This window comes from Pelmatolapia mariae, unplaced genomic scaffold (genome assembly GCF_036321145.2).
Source record: "Pelmatolapia mariae isolate MD_Pm_ZW unplaced genomic scaffold, Pm_UMD_F_2 NODE_ptg000244l+_length_82687_cov_1, whole genome shotgun sequence".
Lineage (NCBI taxonomy): Eukaryota > Metazoa > Chordata > Actinopteri > Cichliformes > Cichlidae > Pelmatolapia > Pelmatolapia mariae.
Window position 1 is genome coordinate 59,660 of NW_027051934.1, and position 23,028 is coordinate 82,687.

Consider the following 23,028-nt stretch of genomic DNA (forward strand, 5'->3'; position numbering starts at 1 on the left):
CTTAGGCTACTGTGTTGAAGTGCCTCCACAGTGTTTCTGATTGTAAAACCACGTTCATGATCTGTATTTGTTTTTAAGCCTGTTTGGAGCAGCTGCATGCATCACAAGGTGTTTTTGATTCAGACTTGAACTTTGCTAATTTTATATGTGCAATATGTACTTTTGGTGTAACAAGTCCTGTTAGTATGGTGAGTAAAAAACAAACAAACAAACAAAAACAATAAATTCAGTATTTTTGCTTTGGCCAAAACTTAATACTGTCATAAATAAAATAAGCTGAAGAAAATCCTAGTTGCTTTTCTGAAATGTAAAATTTACTGTATTTGGTTATTGCGTGTAACTTCTGCTTCCTGTGAAGCCAAATTAGTTCTGGTCTTTATCAACACCTGCAAGACTTTGGCATGGAGTGCCTATTTTTACATATAAAATTCAAATTTAGCTTTTGTGTTTTGAGCAAGAATTATTTATTTTTCTAAGATGCATCTGAAAGTGGTCATGCACTAAAATAATTTATTCCTGTTGTGAGGTACTCTTTTATATCCTAACGGTTAAAGACATGAGTCAATAACGACACTTTATTTTGTAAAAAGCCAGTTTGGTATTGTAATTGATCAAGTAAAAAAAAAGATGACAGGGAGAACTTCACAATTTAAGTCTGTTAAACTGATGGCAGCTGTAAAAACATTAAAGGCAAAATAATCATACTCTATATAAAATTGAATATTTCTCCTACTGAGCTTGAGTTGAATTTAGTGTATAAGGAGTCAGTCTTTCTTCTTCTGGTGCATTCATCATATTTCCTGACCTGTTTAGTCTTATCAGGCTAAAGGCATAACTTTTAGAGTACATAAAATCATAATTTAGAAGGTAAATACATAAAGCATTAATTTTGCAGTCTTTTTCACCTCATAAAAACGTATGTTTTATAATGTGATCAACTATGTCGGTGCAGTCTGGAAACAGGTTTTTCTTTATCTCGAGAGTGTGAATGTGTATCAGACAACTGTCCACTTTGGAAACTGTAAAACCAACACTGTTTTCTTTTCATAAAATATCTGGACAGAGTCTGGACAATAATATTGAAATGTTTTATAAACATTGGCTGGTTCAGAATGAAAACCTTAGCTGTCTTAAATATGTTGTGTAAAACAATTACTTGTGTGTGTGTGCGTGTGTGTGCTAGTCTATATTATTGTTGTGTGGTTTGTAAGCAGATTGTTGCTAAATGTTTTCAACTACTGCTGGCTCTAAACATTTAAACAGTTTGTGCAGTGTTGATTAGTAGTACTTTTTTCTAGCTTTTATAAATTGTACATCGTAATGTACGTACTATTTCACCACACTTTCAGCTACATCTGAAAGCTCTGTAGAACTTGGAAGTGCTGGAGAATTTTTGGCCTACAAGTGGAAAAACAGTGGCATGGCTAATGTGAGATTAGAGATATGACATAAAATATGTTCATATATATTTGGATGATCGTTGCCATGTAGACATATGATATATTTTCACACAAACCCCCCGCAAAATACATATGGTACCTTTGTTCATGTGTTCTTCATATATATATATATATACATATATATATATATATATATATATACACTCTAAAACCAAACAAATAAATAAATAAATTAATTAAACTGTTGTATTCAAATAGACAGATCATCTTCTAGGCCACTATTTTATGATCCAATTATATTTTTAAAGAGCACATTGATAAATAGGGAAACATTTTTTGTTGAGACACTATTAATCAGATGCTAAGTTTTCTACACTTGCACTTACACTTACCGGCCAGCCCATTAGGTACACCTCCAAGTATGGGGTTACACCCACTTTTGCCTCCAGAACAGCCTTAATTCTTCATGCCATAGATTCAACATAATGTATGTATTTTTATATTTGAAATTTAGAATAAGTCTTTGAAAAAGATCCATCTAGCCAACCATTTTCTTAAGCTTATATCATTGTGTGTCACAGGTGGGCCCTCTGAATGAGGGTCACCAGTTTATTATATGGCTTGAAAAAAAGTCTTAGCAACTTTAATTACACACCTGGCTTTTAACACGTTTCATCATCTACCTGTTCGGGTAATTCGGGTCCAGTTTTCACACAGTCTGAGCTCTGTACAGATAAAAAAAAAGGAAAAAGCTGTTTTATATTGAATATATTCAATAATGGTGTCCAGGCACTAAAGTGGGACAGTAATCCTTTGTGATAGAAGCTCCCGTAGATTTGTTTTTCTTTGTGGCTGTGGCCAGCTAACCTGTGTTAGTTCTGAAGGTTACCACTCTTTCAGCCAACTGCAGACTACAGTATATAGGCAGATAATATGTGAGCCATTAGAACTCCTGACCAACCCCTAGGTGGTACTGATAAGAGCAGTATAAAGGGTAAATTTGGCTTTAGCGTTACTAAAGAGTGGTAAATTCAAACTGATGACTCCACCTAAAGCTCTTCTACTGTAGAAGCAAGTCCTGTAGCTCAGCAGCTGTGCTATAATCTACTGTATACAGGTACTTTCTGGGGCAGTTGTCTAAAGGAAATTTCATTCCAGTAGTACTGTATCATAAAAACTGTGTATACAAAATATCTAGCCAATTCTAATACAAATATAGTGATACATTTCTAACACTATCCTTACTGATTCAAAATTATCCCATAATTTATAATTAATAATTATTCAGTGCTGTGTCTCTCTCTTATATCTCTGCTGTTATCCAAGTCTTAACCTGGTAGTGACCATGGAAATCACAGTCTGGCCTTACTCCAGCATCCATCACCTGGAACTGTACCACAATACTACAAAGTACCCCATGTTCACTGTCCCACATAACCTTTGAAAAACATAAAAGTACCACAATTTACCTTGCTCTCAGACATTATGTCATTGGGAAACAACCTACTTTAGAAACACATCAACTGTTCAGGTAAAAAACATAAAGTACATTACACGCAATCTTTAAATTTCCAGTTTTACGAATGCTTCATCCTTGCCTTTTAAAATAATTTCTCGACATCTCGACTTACATCTTTTTCTATCGCCTTTGAGTGAACTTATCACAATTTAAGCTTTGTTTTGCCTCTCTGGAAACTACATAAACTCTACCTTTAGTTAGTACACAGACTGTAGTGACATTTATCGAGCTGTGTGAAACATTGCATTTAAAATTAGGCACCACTTAAAGGAAAGAAATTCAGAATTACCATGACCACAGCTTTACTGGTGCATGCATGAACATTAAAAGGATAAGATGAACACAAAGATGTTTGCAGTAGTGTTTTACTGTCTCCATGGCATCAGCTGAAAAAAAGGTCAATCTGCAGGACATAAAAAATGAACTTGATTAAACTGGGTGTTAGATTTGATAACTCATTGCATTTTTCTCCTCTTATAAAAAAGGTCTATTTAGTAAACAGTTTTTGTTTTTAAAGGTTTTTCTTAGGTTAATTCATGCATCTTGGGTTAAAAAACAATGAAGGAGGGTTCATGTGATACAGTGATATTAGAAAGCTATTAAATGGATGATGTAATGACACTGTTCCTGGTTCCAAGGTCAAGTATGACGTCAGATTTTAGACAGCGTGGATGAAAAAGTGGATGTCCTTTACATGTTCAAAATGAAAAAAGGAATGTTTAAAGAGAAAAGAAAAGAGATGTATAAAATAAATCTATCATTACATATCTGCAAGACTGAACAATTCAGGTGAAGAATTAAAGGTAACCTTGTTTTCTTAAAAGCATTAGCAGAAAATTAAAATGTTCTCATGTCATTCAAGGACACAGAAAAACTGCCATTTTTACTTTTTCAGACTCTCCTCTGGATCTGTGTAGTGTCAATCAAAAAGCAAAACAGTTGTGAATCTATTAAGATTTTATACATTTTATTAAGTCTGTCTGTAGATGATAATTTTACCACAGTCACCTCATTGATCATTGCTGCAGTAAATCCTAAGGAATGATTCTCATGTCAGTTTAACCAAATAGTAATAGGAAGACATGAGGAAATACATAAATAATATTTATCATATTAACATATGATTATCTCATTATAGATCAGATTTAAAGAATGGCACATTGTTTAATAAAATCATTCAATTAACATTTACAAACCAAAGCTATGATTCAGTTCATCATACCAACACTTCAAAAAAAAAAAAAAAAAAAAGCAAACCTTTTTGTTCCTGTTGTATCTAGTGGCAACAGTGGATTATAAAAAAAATTACAGTGTAAATGTGAATATGATTTCTCACATGAAAAAATGTGTTATTACAAAATTTGTACAGTGCAGAGGTGTGATTCAAAAGTTCAGAGAACCTTCTTTTTAAAGAAAGAAAAAACAATAAAAACAACAACAAAGAAAAAAACAACAACATAAAAGATTTCAAGCTGGCCTCTGACCAATCCTTAGGATCACCATTCAGGGTCGCCACTGCTTTGATTTTTAAAGGCCAGTTCCCAGAACTTTTAGATCACACTCCACATGTTATACATAAAAATGTTGCCACAACTGTCAATGACATATGATACAAAATATTAAAAATATTAACTTGGACACTTGATAAGGAAGGTTTCTGAAAAGAAAGAAAGTTGAGAATACAGCAGAAAAACGCCTTTTATATCAATATTATTATTACCATATCGAGTTTTCCTTGGTTCTAACAGGTTTATAATACACAACGCAGTTATCGTAATGCTGCATTTACTGCCTACATGAAAAACCCATATACAATATTTACAGTATCAGTACTTTGTAGAGGTCACAAACACTTCTGTATTGGGACAGCCAGATGGCTCAGATAAACACAGTGTTCAGGGTTTCAATTGATTGGATGCTTATTGCCTGACAAACTCCCTTCTGTCATTGTTTTTTAGTTACAATTTATACCATCTGTATAATTCATACTGGCCTTAAAGTAACTAAGGTGTTAGATCTGTAAGGGTTTGCCAAGTAACTGTCAGTATTATTTTACTCCAAAGAGTTCTACAGCCTGAGGCCTTGACCACAAAATGTAATAATACAATGTAAGAGACAAAAACACTTGGTATACAAAAACCTTTCATTTCACTGTCTCTTCTTAATAAGTGCTCATTACAAAAGGATGAGTGTTTGCAAAATGGTGTTGCTTGAAACCATAACAGGCAATAGTCCCAAAAAGACTTTGATTTAAACATGAGGCACGTTTGTGTAGGTGTAAATACCCTGTGCTGCCTTTTATTTAAAAGAAGAAGGATTTTCATAATAAATACACCATTATTTTTTTTTCATGATTGTAAATGCAACATTTTAATGTGACAGAACTAATCAGGCATCAACTTCTCTCCCTTCTCTAACTATGGCATCAGAAACAGTGTACCGTATGCTAAAGGTACATAAAATTTTTCACCACATGACAAATTTCCCAGCGATTCATCACATGAATATCATGTTAAGTATTCCACTAATAGCTCTGATATAAATTATGATTAACAACAGTGCTAGTATCATAAAGATGTACGAATAGCTGGGGTTTAAAAAAGAGCTTTGTAATCAGACACAGAAAAAGCAGATAGTTCAATATACTCAGATGAGGGTAAGCCTGAAAAAAATATGCTTCTTACCAATGAACTTTAAAATGTAATTTAAAATTTAAAGCAATTTAATATGTCAAATAATATGCTCAGTGCAAATGGCCACGAGGGAAATTTCAGAACTAGTCCTTGCTGTGGAGATGGGTTATCAGAACAAACATGAACAAGACAATCGTCAGAAGCAATAATATAGAAAATGAAATCATGGCCTAAACCGTTTTCTTTAAGCAAAACTCCACATCCTCTCTGGTTCCATATTCTTATTTCTGACGTTTCTGTGGTTTCCTCTTCTGGTTTTGGACTGTAAATCAGATGATGAAGATGCCATCCCGAACTCAGGGAAACTACACATTTGTGCTCAGACTGTCTTTACGCAGTTTTTTACAATCACCTCTTGTTTGTGTGAATTCATTCAGGTTGTAGTTTTTGGTTGAATCAATCTCACTGGTTTATCTAGCCAGTTAGATGGGGACACAAAATAAATATCAGTGTTTTAAGGGGTTAAATTCCGAACAGACTGGAATGATGCAGCGCTACAGAGGGTTGAGCCACTGGATTTAATGTTAGATTTTCCTTATAACTGTGTTAATTGTTAAATGCATCTGAGTTTGCTTCACTTTTCATGTTTATTCTAGAACACTGTGTTATCGAAGGATGATGGCAAGTCAAGCAGTTCAAGAGCCTTTTTCTCTGATTTGGTCAGAGGGAGGTCTTCGGCTGGAGTACATAAGATGGAGAACCTCTAACAAAGAAGAATATTGGTTTTAATAAAAGATGAACGGAAACGTTTTTTTGGAAATTTATATTCATACACAAATAGCTCACCTGTCGCAGTGTACCAGGAGTGATGCTCATATTGTACAGCATCCAGAAGGGAACCATGAGTGTAGAGGAGAGTGTAAACCACCAGCCTAGAGCATAACCCCACCATGGATACTCTAGTGTGTTGTTGAACTTCAGTGGAGTGTATTTGACCAAGGAGAAAATAAATGTTCCCTGAAAATTACAATGGAAGAGTTAAATATGGAATAAATTACATACTATGTGGGGAATGGAAACCCATCTCATAAGGCTCCTAGTCCACAGTTTTTCTGCTTATGTTAACGCCAGTGGTGGCTCAGAGCTCTATGGTTATTGAGTCAGCAGAGTGTTGGAGACTTTTACACACTATGCACCTCAGCAGTCAGCAACCTTGCTCTGTAACTTCATGTGGTCTGACGCCATCAGTTGCTGTGGTACTTAACCTAACAATTTTCCAAAAGTAACACTTAGTCATGGAATATCTAGGAAGGAAGAAATGTCATGAATTTTATGACGTGTTGCAAAGGTGGGACCCTATGACATTACCATGCTCAAATTCAGTAAGCTCTTCTCATTCATTCACAAATAATGGGAGACTGCATGGCTAGCTGTACACCCAAAATTGTTGGCTAGTAAATGCTAAAATGATACTTCCCCATGAAGGATTTTTGTCTAGGTTCATTACTAAAAATAACCAAATAATGTGATTTTACTTTGATGGAATATAAATGCTGGAACACATACTGACATTTTTTACTTTCAGATGGAGAGTTTTTCACCAGCTCACAGAACTAATACTAACTTAAGTAATGAAGTCAGTCAGAGTTAATAAGATATTGCACTAACAGCTACCATTTAAGTCAGCAAAACTGATGATCACCTACTAGATAAGAGAGTTTGTCTCGATCAATAATGTCTGTCTGACATTACTGACATGTGCTGTGCAAGAATGGGTGGGAAGGGCTGCAGAGCATTACTAACTTTTGCTGCAACTCACCGTGCAAATTACTGGAGTGACATATTTCAAACAGTACTTTATTAGGGGTAAAGGCTTGTATCCAATCATGTCCTCTAAGTTGTCATAAAATCGGTCTGCACCTGTGAAAAGATGGAAACACAGAGTTGAGGAAAAATTTGTTTCATTATGAAGACACTTTGATATTTCTGTAATTCATGAACTTACCATATACCCATCCAACACCTACAGACTGCAGTATGGCAATGAGAAGTAAAGTCATTCCACTGCAGGCATAGTAGTCAAACACCTGGAAGATGTATAGTCCACCCTGTGTGTGGAGCAGTTTCATTAGCTTTCGAGCTTTAGCATATAAAATAAATGCAGTTATTGTGACAAACATGTGACTTTTAAATTTGTTCTCACCTCTGTAACCATCACAAGGCCGATGAAGAAACTGACAACACTGACAGCAAGCAGCAAGAGTTTACGTCGGTGGCCGACATGGAAGAAGGCTGGATTCATGTCGGAAATGGCTGTTGTGAGAGCTTCCAGACCCACAAACTGAAACACAAACCTCTAAGTTATATACTTACCATTAAAAATGCATAATTTTTGCTCAAGATTAAACTGTTTTAATTTGCATCTGAACAGAGAACCTGCACCAGGCCTGAGCCAGATAACGATCATATTTAGTGGAACGTAAGTAAGTTTAAAATTCTTTTTTAAAAAATAATTCCATTTCAGTTTTTTTCTGCTGTCCCTCCCCCTTCACCCCCCCCCCCCCCCCCAAAAAAAACCCAAAACAGAGCCTACCTCACTGTCCAGCCCCAGCAAGATGATCATAACGAAAAAAAATACTGCCCAGATCTGAGGAAAAGGCATCATGGCGACGGCTCGAGGATAGGCAATGAATGCCAAGCCAGGACCTAAGATAAGATAAGATAACCTTTATTAGTCCCACACGTGGGAAATTAATTTCCCATGAGAGAGAATAAGAGAATACAGTGGAAACGGAAGCCCAACCTGCTACTAACCAGTTATACCTAACAGAGGTCGGTGAGTGTATACACGCATATATTGATTGTAAGGTGTAAAGTGTAGCTGGCATTTATCCTCTTCTAAAAACAGATGAGAAACACCATCCACTACACATACAAAGACAAGCTTGTAACATTCTCCCATACGAACATGTAAATAATATTATATCCATAAATGCTGTCAGGTCTAAATTGTTCATTGTAAAGCTCCTTGTGTCTTTTCACACTTTCTTTTATAAACTCACCTGACTCTGCCACTTTGGATATATCTGTGTTCTGCTCATATGCCATGAATCCAAGTGCAGAGAATATGGCAAAGCCAGCAACAAAGCTGGTCCCACTGTTCAGAAGGCACAAATACACACAATCCCTAAAATAAAAAGAGAACAAATTACATCAAATTATTTTGTATTAAAGTCAGTAAGGGTTTATAATAATAATAATAATGGATTGCATTTATATAGCGATTTTCGAGACCCTCAAAGTGCTTTACAATTCCACTATTCATTCACTCTCACATTCACACACTGGTGGAGGCAAGCTACAGTTGTAGCCACAGCTGCCCTGGGGCAGACTGACAGAAGCGAGGCTGCCATATCGCGCCATCGGCCCTGTCATGGTCCTGAGTCTGACGACTCAGTGTTTTGTGTTTCTTTATATTATTCTATGTTCTTGTTTATTCTGTTATGTCTTTTGTTTAGGTTTGCTATGTGTTAGGATTTTGTTTCATGCCTGCCTGTGTTCCCTCTGTCTGCCCATGGTGTCACTGTGTCTGCTCGTGAGTCTGTTAAGTTCAGTGTCTTGTCTGGTCCTCTGTGTCTGTTAGTTTCCTGTTTTATTCTGAAGGTCCTTGTCTCATGTGAGTGTGTTCAGTTTACGTTTCCCCTGTCTCGTCAGCTGTGATTTCTCCCAGGTGTGCTCCCCTCCTGTCTCCCATCCCTTGATTACTGCTGTGTGTATTTAAGCCCTGTGTGTTCTCCTGCATGTTGCCGGTTCGTCTGCGTTAATTCCCTGCGTCAACCTGTGTTTCTCCCTGCGTGTTTCTATGTTTCCTCCAGGTCTCCAGTTAGCGCTTCAGGTTTGTTTTGTTAGTTTTTTCCAGTTTAGGCTTTGTTTAGTTTCCTCCGCTCCTCTGCCGTTTCTGTTTGTATCTCCACCTTCTCAATAAAAACTCCCCTGCATCTCAGCTGCCTGCATCTTGGGTCCTCATTAAATTCCACACAGCTCATCCCGCAAGCCTTGACAGGCCCCTCTGGCCAACACCAGTAGGCGGTAGGTGAAGTGTCTTGCCCAAGGACACAACGACCAAGACAGACAGAGCAGGGGATCAAACTGGCAACCTTCCAATTACAAGATGAGCTTCCCAATCCCCTGAACCACGGTTTGCATGTTTCTTGCCTAACTGTGACACACAACCTGTTTTTTTTTTTTTGTTTTTTTTGTTTTTTTCCATATCAGTCGCCCATGGCATGACACATGACTCAAGGGAGATATTTTTGGATAATGGTAAATATAAGAAGAAAGTTATTTTCTTAGTAAAAAGCATTAAAGAAACCTGCTTTTTTCCAGTTTTGTCATAATGATTTTACATGTTTTATGTTACATTCTTCTTCTTTCATTAAAACTGTGATATTTTGTGATATTCTTACATTAAAAAACAAAACACATTTTACTTACTTGTAGCAGTCATTGTTGTACTTATTATAGCTGCCAAGAGCAATTAGACACCCAATGCAAATAGCATAGGAATAAAATATTTGTGTGCCAGCATCCATCCACACCTGCAAAAGAAAAAAAAAAAGGTCATTTTTCCACCCCTACATTAAATTACATGAGAAATTTATTTATTTTTATTATGTGTGTCTGCGTGTGTGTGTTGGACTGCACGTAGTGCATCTGTACAGAACATTTGCTAATGTTTTACCCTATGTGACATCAGCAAAGCAATCATTTGCAAATGCACTGAAAGTTGTAACACAGTTTAACACACACATAAGTAACCCATCACTGTTTGTAAGAATTTTGATGATGCAACATGGTTAAGCAGGAGTTAAAGAGTAAAACCACATTTTATTTACAATGGGAAGTCATGAATGATGTTTGTACCTGGGGGTCAGCGAGACGGGATGGATCTGGGTACAGGTAAAACTTGATCCCATCTATGGCCCCAGGCAACGTGAGCCCACGAACAAGCAACACCACCAGCATCACATATGGAAATGTGGCAGTGAAATAAACTACCTGCAGAGGAGGGATGATGTGGCCATGTTATGAACATTCACTGCCGATATTATGTAATCACACTCCCTCTGTGCTTCAGAACATACACCGAACACTGCTTAAACTCACATTGAAGGTTTAGTTTCACACAGTGTATCTCAAACTAAACACATGCTGCTGATTTTTCCTTTATTCTTGCCACCCAGGGAAAACTGCAGTTTACTACTCCTTAAGTCTAATGCACAATTTAAATTCTTAAGAAAGCAAATTGCAGCTTTAGATTAAAGAAAATCTTTCTGACAGCTTCTTTTGCCTTTTTTATGCTGGCACAGCACTGTTTGCAGCTAAATGCTGTCTGCCCATTACCTTTTTCAAAATACTAAATCTTGCAGGATTTGCAGCCCTCAGCAAGTAACATCATGTTCACCATTTATTTAGTTGGCATGCTAACAGTTAATCAACAAATACAGAGTACATCTGCAGATGAAGAGGATCAAAAGAAGATCAGAAAACTGATTGCAGTTCAACTTCATATCATGAAATTCACTGCTATCTGGCACAGATACTACTATCAAATCAGGTCTAAGTGCAACACTCCCATTTATTTTTAAATGGGGTAATCAAATTTAATTAGTAAGTATGTATCAATGATTACATACCTTATATAACTATTTTTAGCATAACATCCAGCATATAGCTGTGTAAATCTTCCTGGTTTAGTGGTACACAGAGTGCAACAAGTTGAAAGAGGAGGTTTTTATCACAGGTCCACAACTTTGTATTCTGCTTTTGTATTTATTAAAAATAAACACCGTCATTGTTGCGTAAAATACAATCTCTTATCTGCCCTGCCCTGGTATGCATGTGTAGCTCATGTCCACCCTCAATAAATATATAAACAGTGACAATCAAAGAATGGGAAGGAAAGGAGACAAAGGATAAAGGCAGGGAAGCAAAGATGATTACTAAGAAACATGTTTGTAGCATGTTCTTCATGATATTTTAGGAAGATATTTCATCTCCATCTATTTTAACCTGGCCTGCTGCTGGTTGCACCTTTAATTTAAGAGCAGTGGGAATAAAAGTTTGGGCTTAGCTTGATATCTTTGAATCATAAAGGACTGTAATAATGTTGGCTCGTATTTATGGTTTGCCTTAAACTGTGTACAGTCACATTGTGTCTCTAATGGGTAATTAAACTATAAAGATAGAGGCATGTTTGGTGTGTACCATATTACTGTGTTATTAGGCACTAGCAGATTCTGTTATTTGTTACACTGTGTACCACAAGGAAAACAGTATTAAGCCCATGTCCTACCTTCCCAGTAGACTTGACACCTTTCCACACGCAAAAGTAACAGATGATCCAGGACAACAAAAGGCACAAAGCCAACTCCCATCGAATATTGCCCAACTCATTGATGTTTCCAGTTATATTCAAAACTCTCCGCCTGCAGTTGACAGTTAGTGATGGTCATAACTCACAAATGCCAATTCACTTGTCCAAATATGCCTTAAAAGTTTTTGGATTTTGAAAAAGTTACTCACTCCCAAAACTCTCTCACTGGTGAAGTTGCATTTTCATATACAGTCATGTTGAAATAATCAGCCTTTCCGTCAAATTCCACACAGGTTTCTGAGAAATGTCAACAAGTGATTTAAAACACATACAAAGAAAGATCATATAACACATCTTGTCAAAGCCTTGGTCTGTGTTAACAAAAATCTTCAGTTACATTTTGGTATTTGTTTTCTTTTTTATTCTTACATATAAGCTATGCTAGTGTTCTACTGATTTTTACTATATAAGCTTTTCTATTCACATAACAAATTGGTTCTTCATTTGTAGTTTGCTATATTAAATAAAACATGTGTGACTACAGAAGGTTTTCTACTTTATGTTTGCTGAAGGAGGGGGTGGAGGGATTATTTCAGTGTCTCCACCAATTACATAAAGAAACAATAAATAATAAAAAGACAGTGATCTAAGTTTGTGTGACTGCATTAGATTGATGACAGTTGTTTATTTGTGTGCGTGTGTGATTTTTATTCGCTGGCTTTAGTATTCTGCCCCCTTGAGAGGGAAATTCAGTTGCGTGAAGTGCTGAATAAAGCCACAAGGTGGTGCCTCTTTCATTTTACTGGGTTGAAAGAGAAGGTTGAGAGTTTTACTCAGGCACCAAGTGGTGCTGCAAGCATTCCCACTAAATTAATGGCAATAATCAGTAGTTGACTTGACTATGGCCAACTGGAAAGTTTCCAATTTGCTCAATTCCATTGTGTACAGTGTGTGTGCTGTGGTGAGTAAAGACTTTGTTGGTGTTGCCATAAAATTGTTATCAGTTTGTTGGTGCACACCAAGTAAGGCTTTTCTGTGGTTCTCATAACTCTAGATTTTAAGTAAGCGTACACTTATTTTTATTTATTTATTAAGAATATTTATATGTGGCATCCCATGACAGTACCATTCACAGGATGCCACATTCAGTGAGCTCTTTAGAACCACCCATTCTTTCACAAATGTTGTTGCGGCATGGCTAGGTGTAGCCCAATACTTTTGTCCATATAGTGCATGTAGCGGCCAAGTACATGCTAAAAAGATACTTCCGAATGAAACGTTTTTTTCTTGAGGAGGTTTGGATCTCTGCAGTTACTGAGTCAGCAGAGTGTTGGTGACTTTTACACCCAACAAGCCTCCATACTCGATGGCCCTGCTCTGTAACTTTACGTGGATGAGCTGCTCTGTTTCCTAAACATTTCCACTTTGCAATAATTCCACTTGTCTGTGGAATACCTACATGAGAAGAAGCGGCACTTGGTACACTGGTGTTATCTTATGACACTCAGTGAGCTCTTTAGAATGTGCCATTCTTTCAAAAATTATTTGTAAAGACAGACTGCATAATTAGGTGCTTGATTTTATACACCTATGGCAATGGGACTGAAAACTGAAGTACGGCCTGCAATTTTTTTTATCCATATACTGTATAAAGTAATGAAAAATTGTCAGTGCTAAAATACACTTAAATTTTTCAACTGCTATTATTAATAAATATCAGCATGAGTGAAGAATACTGAGTGTTAGTCCTTCATAAGATAAAATGTTTCCAGCCTTTGCTCTATAGACACAAAAAAACCTCCTCAGTGCCAACATTGTGCCAGAATAGAATAAAACCTTCAAACAGCCAATTTTATGACATTAAAAGCAACCTAACATGTAAAAAATGGAAACCAGCTAGTATCATGATGAGTTCCCCAAAGCTTGTTAAAATGCAGTGAGTCATAATTGCTCTCATGATGTTTAGCTACTTCTTTGTTTTTGCATTTCTAATCACATAGTGGGACTTACCAGTGTTCCAGCTGTTTTTGCAGCTTGCCCAGGGAAGCTCAGAATTGAAAGAGGAGAAGAGATATAGGAATGCCCAGGCTAATATGATAATGTAATAAATACTGGAGTATAAAACAACCACTTCACTGCAATAACCAAGGCCTGAAAAACAACAAAAAAGGAACAAATTAAACACTTAAAAGGAGGCAAAATCACATACATATAGAATAATTAAAGAAATGCACTGTGTCCAGTATGTTAATATAAATACTTGTTAACAACCCAACGCACTTTGAAAAATAAATACATATTTAAATGATGGCATATATTTAAATTACATAAAGGAGGTTTTGTGCCAAAGTAAATGTAATGCAGTGAACAATTGTAGAGAGGAAACACAGACAACAAGTAAGAAAGGAGCTAATAGTATACAAGTCCCCTGGCTGGCAGTCAAAGAAGAGGTAATGTTCAACCAGTGTAAGTAATGTGAAAGATGAAACCCCCAATGCAGATCTGCGAGTTTCTTAAAAAAAGGTTTTGTCTTGCCAATAATCAGAAAAGGAGCTTTGTTAAACTTTAAATATTAAGTTTGTTACACAACTGTTGCATAAGTGTCAGACTCAAAACTCAGGTTTCCTGGAATACAGCATCTGATCGTTTACAATATAATGTTCTAAAAATAGTTTTGTAAGAAAATGAGGAATTATAATAAAAATTCATAATTTCATAGAAAATTCATTAAATGCTACAACAGCAGGAAAATGTGAGTAAAATGTGCAGTTTGTGATTAAAATGTGCATTTAAAAAACATACTAATATTTTCCACAGGTTTTCTATTTATAATTAGATTCAACTTCATTAATTAATTAAAGGCCTTGTCATAGCTTGTTAGCATACAGTATGATCTTAACTTGTGTTTTCTTCTTTATTGGTAGTCTGATAAATGAAAACTTCCAAACATGTAAAAATCATGTAGTCAATATAATAAAGTGATAAAACATAATTTGCTTTCAGACTAGTAGCTGTTTCAGGCATGTGCTCAGACGTTTGGTGGAAATTGTCACACATTCAATTTATTTTATTTTATTTTATTTTTTAAAGAGAGAGATTTTTACCTTCAAAAAGGGGGCAAATTTTCTTCCAGCAGGTAATCCCTCCCTGCTTCGTGTACTGGCCAAGAGACGTCTCCAGCAGAAACAAGGGTATGCCGCAGGCGAAGAGGAAGAGTATGTACGGGATAAAGAACACCCCTGGACAAAATCCAAAGGTGCACCACATAAGTTGTTTGTATTGATCGATTCAACTGTTTTATTAATCCAGGGTTATCACATTGACACAGGTCAATCCCGGGGGAGATCAACACTGGCTTACTTTGCATCTAATCTCTAAATAAGATAGACATTGTTTTAGTTCATTTTAAAAAGACCTTTCTTTTAAAACTTATTTTGTGTTTTGTTATTTTTTTCAGCTTGTAGATGTGTTGACATTTTATTTTATTTTTTTGGGTATGTGGTTCTTAATTTGTGTTTAGCTACTTTCTGAAATATTTTTCTTCCAAATGTAATTTTTTGGGAAATAGTAAAAATACTCCAGGCTTGGTCTCGCTGTATGGAGTTTGCATGTTCTTTTTGTGCCTGCGTGCCAGAGGGAAAACATTGCCCTCTGGGTAATCTGGCTTCCACCAACAGTCCAAAGACATGCTTGTTAGGTTAATTGGTGACTAGTGTGAATGTGAGCATGAATGGTTGTCTCTTTGTGTTAGCCCTGTGATAATCTGGCAGCATGTGCAGGATGCATTCTGCCTCTCTCTCAGTGACAGCTGGGATAGACTCCAGACTCCCTACAACCCTGAATTGGATAAAAAAGTTAAGAAACTGGATGGATTCACTTGATTATCTTTTCCTAACTATGATGTAAATTCCTTTAAAACGATCTTTCCCTGCCACTCTACACAAATGTCAAACTGACAGGATTTTTAAACAAATGCAGCTAAGATAGAATTAAAAATGAAAAACAAATTAAAGTAACTGTGTCGATTATGTTCCTTTGAGTTCTTTTAAATTGATATATTTTGAACTAAAATATACAATTTGGCTTAGTTATACAAAAATAAACAAAAGGGAAGCTGACACAGAAATGCAGTTCCTCCAAATTAGAGTTTTAAAAGGCCCAAAGGAAACATTAACAGCCTAATATAAACAGTGATTCTGGGCTCTGTAGCTAAGTTCATGTAATTAGCTAATTAACATTAACATTAAAAAATATGTATAATTATGGGGATGGCTGCTGAACTATCACTTAGTTATGCTGCTATAGGATCAGGATGCTGGGCGACCTACCATGATACAGTGAACAGTGAGCAAGTTTATCTTCTCTCTTCTATAGTTTGTGTTTTGTTCTGCCTCCTTAAGCCCTGTTTTTCTTTTCTCTTTACCATCACCCCAAACCGCCTGAGGCCAATGGATGCCCCTCCCTGAGTCTGGTTCTGCCGGTTTCTCCCTGTTAAAATGGAGTTCCTTCCCACTGCCACCTAATGCTTACTCACAGGGGACCATCTGATAGTTGGAGTTTTCTCTCTAACATTGTAAGGTCTTCACCTTGCAATATAAAGTTCCCTGAGGTGAATGTTTTGTGATTTGTTGCTACATAAATAAAACTGAATTGAAAAAAGCTGAATTCAACTGAAAGTTGTACTGAAAGAGATTCTGAGAATGTGTTTAATTTAACCCTTTTAACCATTAAGTACAAATATATACAGGTCAGTACAATGCATCTTGCTGATAAAGTCTACCACCCATTGTTAGAGACAGCTTATAACTTATGGGGTCTTTAAGGAAGCTCAAGACTTCAAAACAGCTTTCTGCAAACCAGTGATCCCAAGTTCATTATTTGGAGATGGTAAAACTGAAAAAGAGGAGCTAAATAGGTAGACAGCCACAGCACAATATAGTGTCTACATTTGTTCACTATTTTGATACTCACCTCCTCCATTTTTGTAGCATAGGTAAGGAAACCGCCACACATTTCCCAGCCCTATGATCTGTCCAGCAACAGCCAAGAGGAACTCAATTTTGCTAGACCACTGTCCTCTCGTATGGGTGCTGGGTTCAGGTTCAGCTGTGCCCTTATCCAGCTTGAAGTTGACATCTGGATCATGGGGCTTATCCATTATTCTTTAACAAGAAGGGAAGAAAGCCCATTTAGGTACATTTGATCACATTTTTGACCAAAACAGATGATTTGGAAGACGCAAAATTTGATATTCCAGAGACCATCTGGTTATCTGCACACATCAGTGCCAAGTAAGCCACACAATAACAACATCACCAATCACTTCAGGAATAGTGATGTGAGTTAATTACAGGACATTAGCGTTCATTATCAGCACAATGCCAGCAGTCTTGCTGCATTAGGTCAGAAAAGGGTCGGTGCAGCTTGGTATGAGAATAAATCTTTTCATCAATGTTGCTTTTGTGTGGCTGGCTAGGATTTGATGTGGGAGTGAAGCAGGCAGACTGGAAAATATGTGTGCTACAACAGTAGTAAGAAGGTTCAAATGCTGAGATGCTAAAAAACAGCTTTTCTAAAGTATTTTATGGATCATTTAATGAGCCAACCAAGAGAAAAAAACTAACACTAGATGCTGGAGTATGGCAATTATAGTATGTGTTGCTTTTATGTGGCAGGTAAACACTAGAATAGCAAAAGAAAAGCTTTATAGTCTTTACAGCTTGTGTACAGGAAAGCTTGTCTAATCACTATGGATACTAAAACCTAATCTTCCTGGCTAATGCCAACATTGTTATTTTTGAGTAAACAAATGTGTGATAAATGGATATGTCCATAATTATTATGAAATGTAAATAAAATCATTTATTCCACATTGTGCTCACAGTCATGTATATTCTGATAAAAAATGTTGAATATTTTGCAGTCAGTTCTCTTAGATATGTCACAATATGGAAAATTCTAGATGACCTGAAATCAAGTTGAACTTCTTGCAGTGTAAGTGTTGGTTGTTGGGTATGGGTGTGCATGCAGTAGCTAGACAATTGTATATGAATGACACCTAGCTCTGACGTAATCTGAATTTACAGAATTGTAGTAACGGGCTTTTTAACTAGAAGGCTGTAAGGCTGAAACAGAACACGTGTGCCTTTCCGATGCTGTGCAGATTTTAGCATTGTGAGGACTGTGTGGCTGGTTTCACACCTTTAGTTTGTTCTTTGTTGTCCAGATTAGTCGATGAGTTCAACTTGAAACATTTTCTGAACATTTTGGTTTCTTTTTACTCAGAGAAGCCATGTGATCCTAAACGGATCCATATTTTGGTGTTGGGCTCTGAACTAAGGCATATATCAATGGGGGGAAACTGCTCAGCTATCATATTATAATGTTGCAAAATTTCTGATAAGTAAAAGCACAGTACTTTTCCTTTTCGATAAATTTCTAGTTTGGACCAGACTGAATGACCCTGAACGATGTCTTATTTATGCCATAGATAACCCAGCCCAGACTTCCCATGACAGACTGAGAACTATCCAACTCTTTTCTTTTACTTCATATAAATCCATATGCTGCTACTGCATTAATGCTCCTTATATCTCTTTTCTCTCACTCCAATAGGTTGTGGCAGATCGCAGCCAATCATAGGTCTGGTTCAATTAACATAAATAAAAGATTATATAGCATTGACTATAAAATGATAACACGGTGTAAATTAATGGTTTGCATAACCTCTTTCTGTCTTCTTTTGCCTTCTCTGCAACATTTCTGTCTCCTTTGCGTGAGAAGAGACCGAGATAAAAGGAAGATAATACAACTCACGCCAACTTTAACTCCCTAACAAGTGTTAGCCTGTCTTATGATAATAGTTTTACTTAGTGATGGGATTAAACATTCAGTGGGACTAATTTATCAGTTAGTTTTGTTCCCTTAATTCTCTGTTCAGTTAGTGACGTCACTGCAAACTGCTGAAAACTAATGTTCTAACTTTATGTGGTCTTTGTTGGCACCGCCTTCTGACTGTTAGCTCAGCTGAGTCATAGTTCAGCAACGTTACCAAAGTGAAGTCATCGTGTGTGCTGTGATTATTTTTTTATAGACCTGGACTTTAAAAACAACCTGGGTGGAAGTTACTCAGGGGGCTGACACTATTGCTTAAGAAGATTCCAGGCCAGTTTATCCACATCATGTGTACAAATGCTTTTATCAACTATAAAGTGCAAATAAACATATCTTTATGTCTTTGAGAATAGTAAAATGCATGTTTTTGAAAGAACTTTATTTACTGTAAAAAAAAAAAAATCAAAGATAATAGAAAGTTTATAGTTTATAGAAAGGCTACAGTGTAGTCAGGTACTATCCACTATACACACATATACGTATATATATATATATGTATGTATATATATATATATATATATATATATATATATATATATATATACATACATATATATTATATATATATGTATGTATATATATATATATATATATATATATATATACATATATATGTGTGTGTGTGTGTGTGTGTGTGTGTGTGTGTGTGTGTATGTATGTATGTATATGTATATGTATATGAAATAAAACCAGGATAAATTAAGAATGCTATTGCTCAGTTAAGTTGCAGTTTACATCGAGCACCTGCCAAAGTCGTTCTCACAGAATAACGTCCACAATTTTTTGCCTCCATCATCACAACAGGGGATGTTAAATCCAATCAGATTGGATTCAGTCTATTCTGATTTAACTGAAGAAATTTTGTAAAGAATTTCCCATGAACTGTTTAGGAATTACAATTATTTTTAGACAGAGCCCCCCATTTCAACAGACTCAAAATTAACTGGGAAAACTAACAACATTATAAATATAGGGACTGTTTTTAATACTTGGATGAAAATCCTTTGGAGCCAGTGCTTGGATTAAGATTAGAACCAATGAACATCACTGAATGTTGTGTTTCTGCCAAGGTGTTTACTGCAGCTGCTTTCAGTTGCTTGTGGGTCTTCCTGTCTTTAGTTCTGTCTTCATCAACTGAAAGGCATGCCAGAACATGAGCTGCATCATTTTTAAACCGATAACATGGCCCGGCCTTTTTCGTACTCTTAACGTTAACCTTCGTTTCATATGTCCAAAGTCTAATCTGGTCTTCTTGCTCAAGTGTTATCAGTACCTTATTTTAAACTCTGAATTTACATTCACTGAAAGCGTCACTTGATTGTAGACCTTGAGAATGATACATTTATCTCCTCAGTGTTACTGACTTAGCTACATGTTGCGAAGCTGTTTTTTCCTAACAATGGAAAGAATGTTCCAGGTTGTTCCATAAATTAAAATTTTCCCTCTGACAGATTTATTTTGATTTCCCAGCCTAATGATGGTCTTCTTTACTTGCACTGATATCACTTTGTACCTCACATTGAGAGTACAATGAAACAAAACTAAATGGAAGCTGACATTTGGCCATTTAAAAATAAATGTTACATAATCCCTTTATCCTGACCTTGACCTTTCACCACCAAATTGTAATCAGTTCATTAGTAAGTCCAAGTGAACATTTGTGCCAGACATAATAAAACTGACTCCAGGAGTTCCCGAGATATCACATTCAGAAGAATGGGACAGGTGTGAGGTCATAGTTATATTGACTTTTGACCATTAAAATCTAATCAGTCCTTCCATGCATCCAAGTAAACTTTATCTGTGTTTCAAGAGTTAACAAATGTGACAGAATGAGATATATGCATATATGCACCACCTACACGGATTAGAAAAGCATGGCTGAGTGGTTGCAAAGAAAGGGAGAGTAGTGTTGACTGAAGAGGAATGGGCATTATAGTGGGGATACAGGACAGCTACAAGTACCTGGGTATCCCACAGGCCAACAGAGACTTTGGTGAAGATCCATGAATGTCAACCACGGATTTGAGCTATGAATACATACACCCTAAAGGTCATGAAATACCTAGCTGGAATTTTAAAAGAATGGCCTCAGGAGAAGATAGATGCTACTGATGTCAAAACATAAAAATTACTCATAAATTATGGAGATCTCTAGAGTCCAGCATCCTGAGGCTCTATGAGCAACGTAAAGAGGGAGGGCGATGATTAGTTAGTGTTAGAACCATCCAGGATGAAACATAGGAGTCTGTGAATACATTAGGAAGATGTATCTCAGGCCCTCTAAGATGAGCTGCTTCAAGCAGTGGAAGAGAAGGAAGTATCATGGAAGACCAAGCTGCTGCATGGCATGTAGCATCCACAGATAGAAGAAGTGGCAGATAACAAAGAATCTTAATATTGGCTAGAAAAGGCCACCTTAAAAGGACAGCACAGAACAGAAAGGAGTCTGCCACAACTAACAAGATCCAAGCTGCAGACTGTGCAAAGATGCCCCAGAGACCGTCCAGTGCACAGTAGCAGAATTTAAGATGCAAGGATACAGTGAGAAAAAACAACCAAGTGGCTGAGAAAGTCTACAGGAACATCTGTGCCACATATGGATTAGAAATCCCCAGTTTCTAAATAAATAACAGGGCTCAGACCCAGTGGGTCTTTGAGTTTCTGACAGACAGGCAGCTGTTGACAAACCAACCATATGCAGAATGATTGTTGACAAGAAACAGAACACCGCAGATGTGATAGATGCAGCAATCCCAGAGGACAGCAACATCAGAAAGAAGGAGAAAAATAAGTAAGTACCAGGGGCTGAAGAAACAACTAAAGTACATGGAACCACTTTGGTAACATCCAAAATGGTCCCAGTGGTAACAGGAGGGTTAGCAGCTGGAAGAGTGGCTGCAACAGATTCCAGACACACAAAAAGAGCAGTCCTAGGAACAGCTAGGGTACTTCACAGACCTCCCAGAGGATCTGAACTTCAGGACAGATACCAACTGCACACGAGGATATATATACATACTGTCACTATACACATTGTACACTGACAACAGCAGTTTTGATTTTAGAAAAAAGAAAAACTCATTTATATCACTACCTGCTGCAAACATTATCTAGAAGAAAAAAAAATCAATTATTATCTTTTACAGTTTTGTCCAAGTAACCCTTTCAGCGCTTATTATTATGCAAGCCGTTCCAATATTTGCGCAAAAGTGGTGGGTGTATTTGGTAGCTTTTTGTAGCCATGATCACAGAGCAGCTGATGTGTTCCGCTAAAGGGGAAATAACCAAACCTCGCTGCAGCGTAACCGGTAACCTTTGGCCTACATTATACAGCAACAAGCTCTAAGGGTTAACTGCAGCTATAAACACTAATTTGTTTACTGTAGGATAAAGTACAACAGCAGAAGAGTCCACTCATAATCAAAACAAAGAAGAAGCATAAAGAAAAACTTCACATAACGTAAAGGAATACCTAGGAAAAAACTGGCTCACGTCTGCAGTAATTCTTTATGTTTCCATTCCGGGTTAACTCATCAGGAGCTTTCTGAGTCAAATACTAATAGTCCAGATCTTCCAGTCTCAACAAGACAAGTGCAATTCCCAGAAGTGACCGCAAGTGAGTCCATGAGTGGAGAAGTGACAGTGTGAGCGGTGACAATGATAGACAACCAAAAGGAACCACAGGGACAGAGAAAAGAGGGGCGGGTTGTTTCTGAATGACGAGGCGGAGACTGTTCCCTAGACCACATGGCCTCTCAGTAAAGGCAACTGGAGGCGGCTGGTTGGTTTGCACGTTAGCCATGCTAAGCTGCATAGGTGCTTCTGTTTGGATCATACGTCGTCGTCAGTGAACGCACCAGCACTCTGGTCGTGAAAGCGAGAGTTTGTTTCTCGGTGCCTCAGCGACACCATGAGGTCGATAGCATGAACAACAGGTGAAGCAAATCGCAAGATTTAAACCTTCCCTATTGCAGGGAGTATAAAGAAAGACAGGTTAGTTTTGATTGAGCGGCAGAAAAAAGTCAAACTTCACTCATAAGAAACGGAATTGTAACCATACAGGGTTTAATCATTAATTAAATATTTCCTAAGAGGCCACGTGAAAAACTAACTGTTGTGAAGGGCCCCACCAGAAAGCTGAACTCACTTCTGATCAGTGTTAGATTATTGGTGCAGCCCTTCACAACAGTCACAGTTTCTCAT

The 23,028-nt window shown here is 36.9% G+C and overlaps 1 protein-coding gene across 2 annotated transcripts; it reads right to left on the reverse strand.

The window, feature by feature from the left end:
- Positions 1-102: 102 nt before the first annotated feature.
- Positions 103-22,456, reverse strand: LOC134622842 (sodium- and chloride-dependent GABA transporter 2-like). 2 transcript variants are annotated; one of them, XM_063468171.1, is made up of 15 exons: positions 22,318-22,456; positions 16,900-17,090; positions 15,033-15,167; positions 13,939-14,079; positions 12,138-12,225; positions 11,908-12,040; positions 10,476-10,610; positions 10,047-10,150; positions 8,615-8,739; positions 8,146-8,258; positions 7,756-7,893; positions 7,558-7,660; positions 7,372-7,472; positions 6,399-6,569; positions 103-6,315 (listed from the first exon to the last, which is right to left on the reverse strand). In XM_063468171.1, the coding sequence occupies exons 2-15, from the start codon at positions 17,084-17,086 to the stop codon at positions 6,205-6,207; spliced, it is 1,785 nt and encodes a 594-aa protein (XP_063324241.1). In that variant the 5' UTR covers positions 17,087-17,090; positions 22,318-22,456; the 3' UTR covers positions 103-6,204. The 2 variants fall into 2 exon arrangements, with proteins under 2 accessions (XP_063324241.1, XP_063324240.1); XM_063468170.1 differs by having other exon boundaries at positions 22,298-22,456.
- Between the last annotated feature and the right edge of the window lie 572 nt (positions 22,457-23,028).

What these genes read in the sequence shown, in the direction of transcription:
- LOC134622842 (XM_063468171.1), bottom strand. Translation starts at nt 17,086, where the DNA reads ATGGATAAGCCCCATGATCCAGATGTCAACTTCAAGCTGGATAAGGGC. An exon ending in GTGTCAAGTCTACTGGGAAG is followed by an intron (nt 10,611 to 11,907) that starts GTAGGACATGGG and finishes CCTCCTCTGCAG; the next exon opens with GTAGTTTATTTCACTGCCAC. An exon ending in GCCTTGTGATGGTTACAGAG is followed by an intron (nt 7,661 to 7,755) that starts GTGAGAACAAAT and finishes CTCCACACACAG; the next exon opens with GGTGGACTATACATCTTCCA.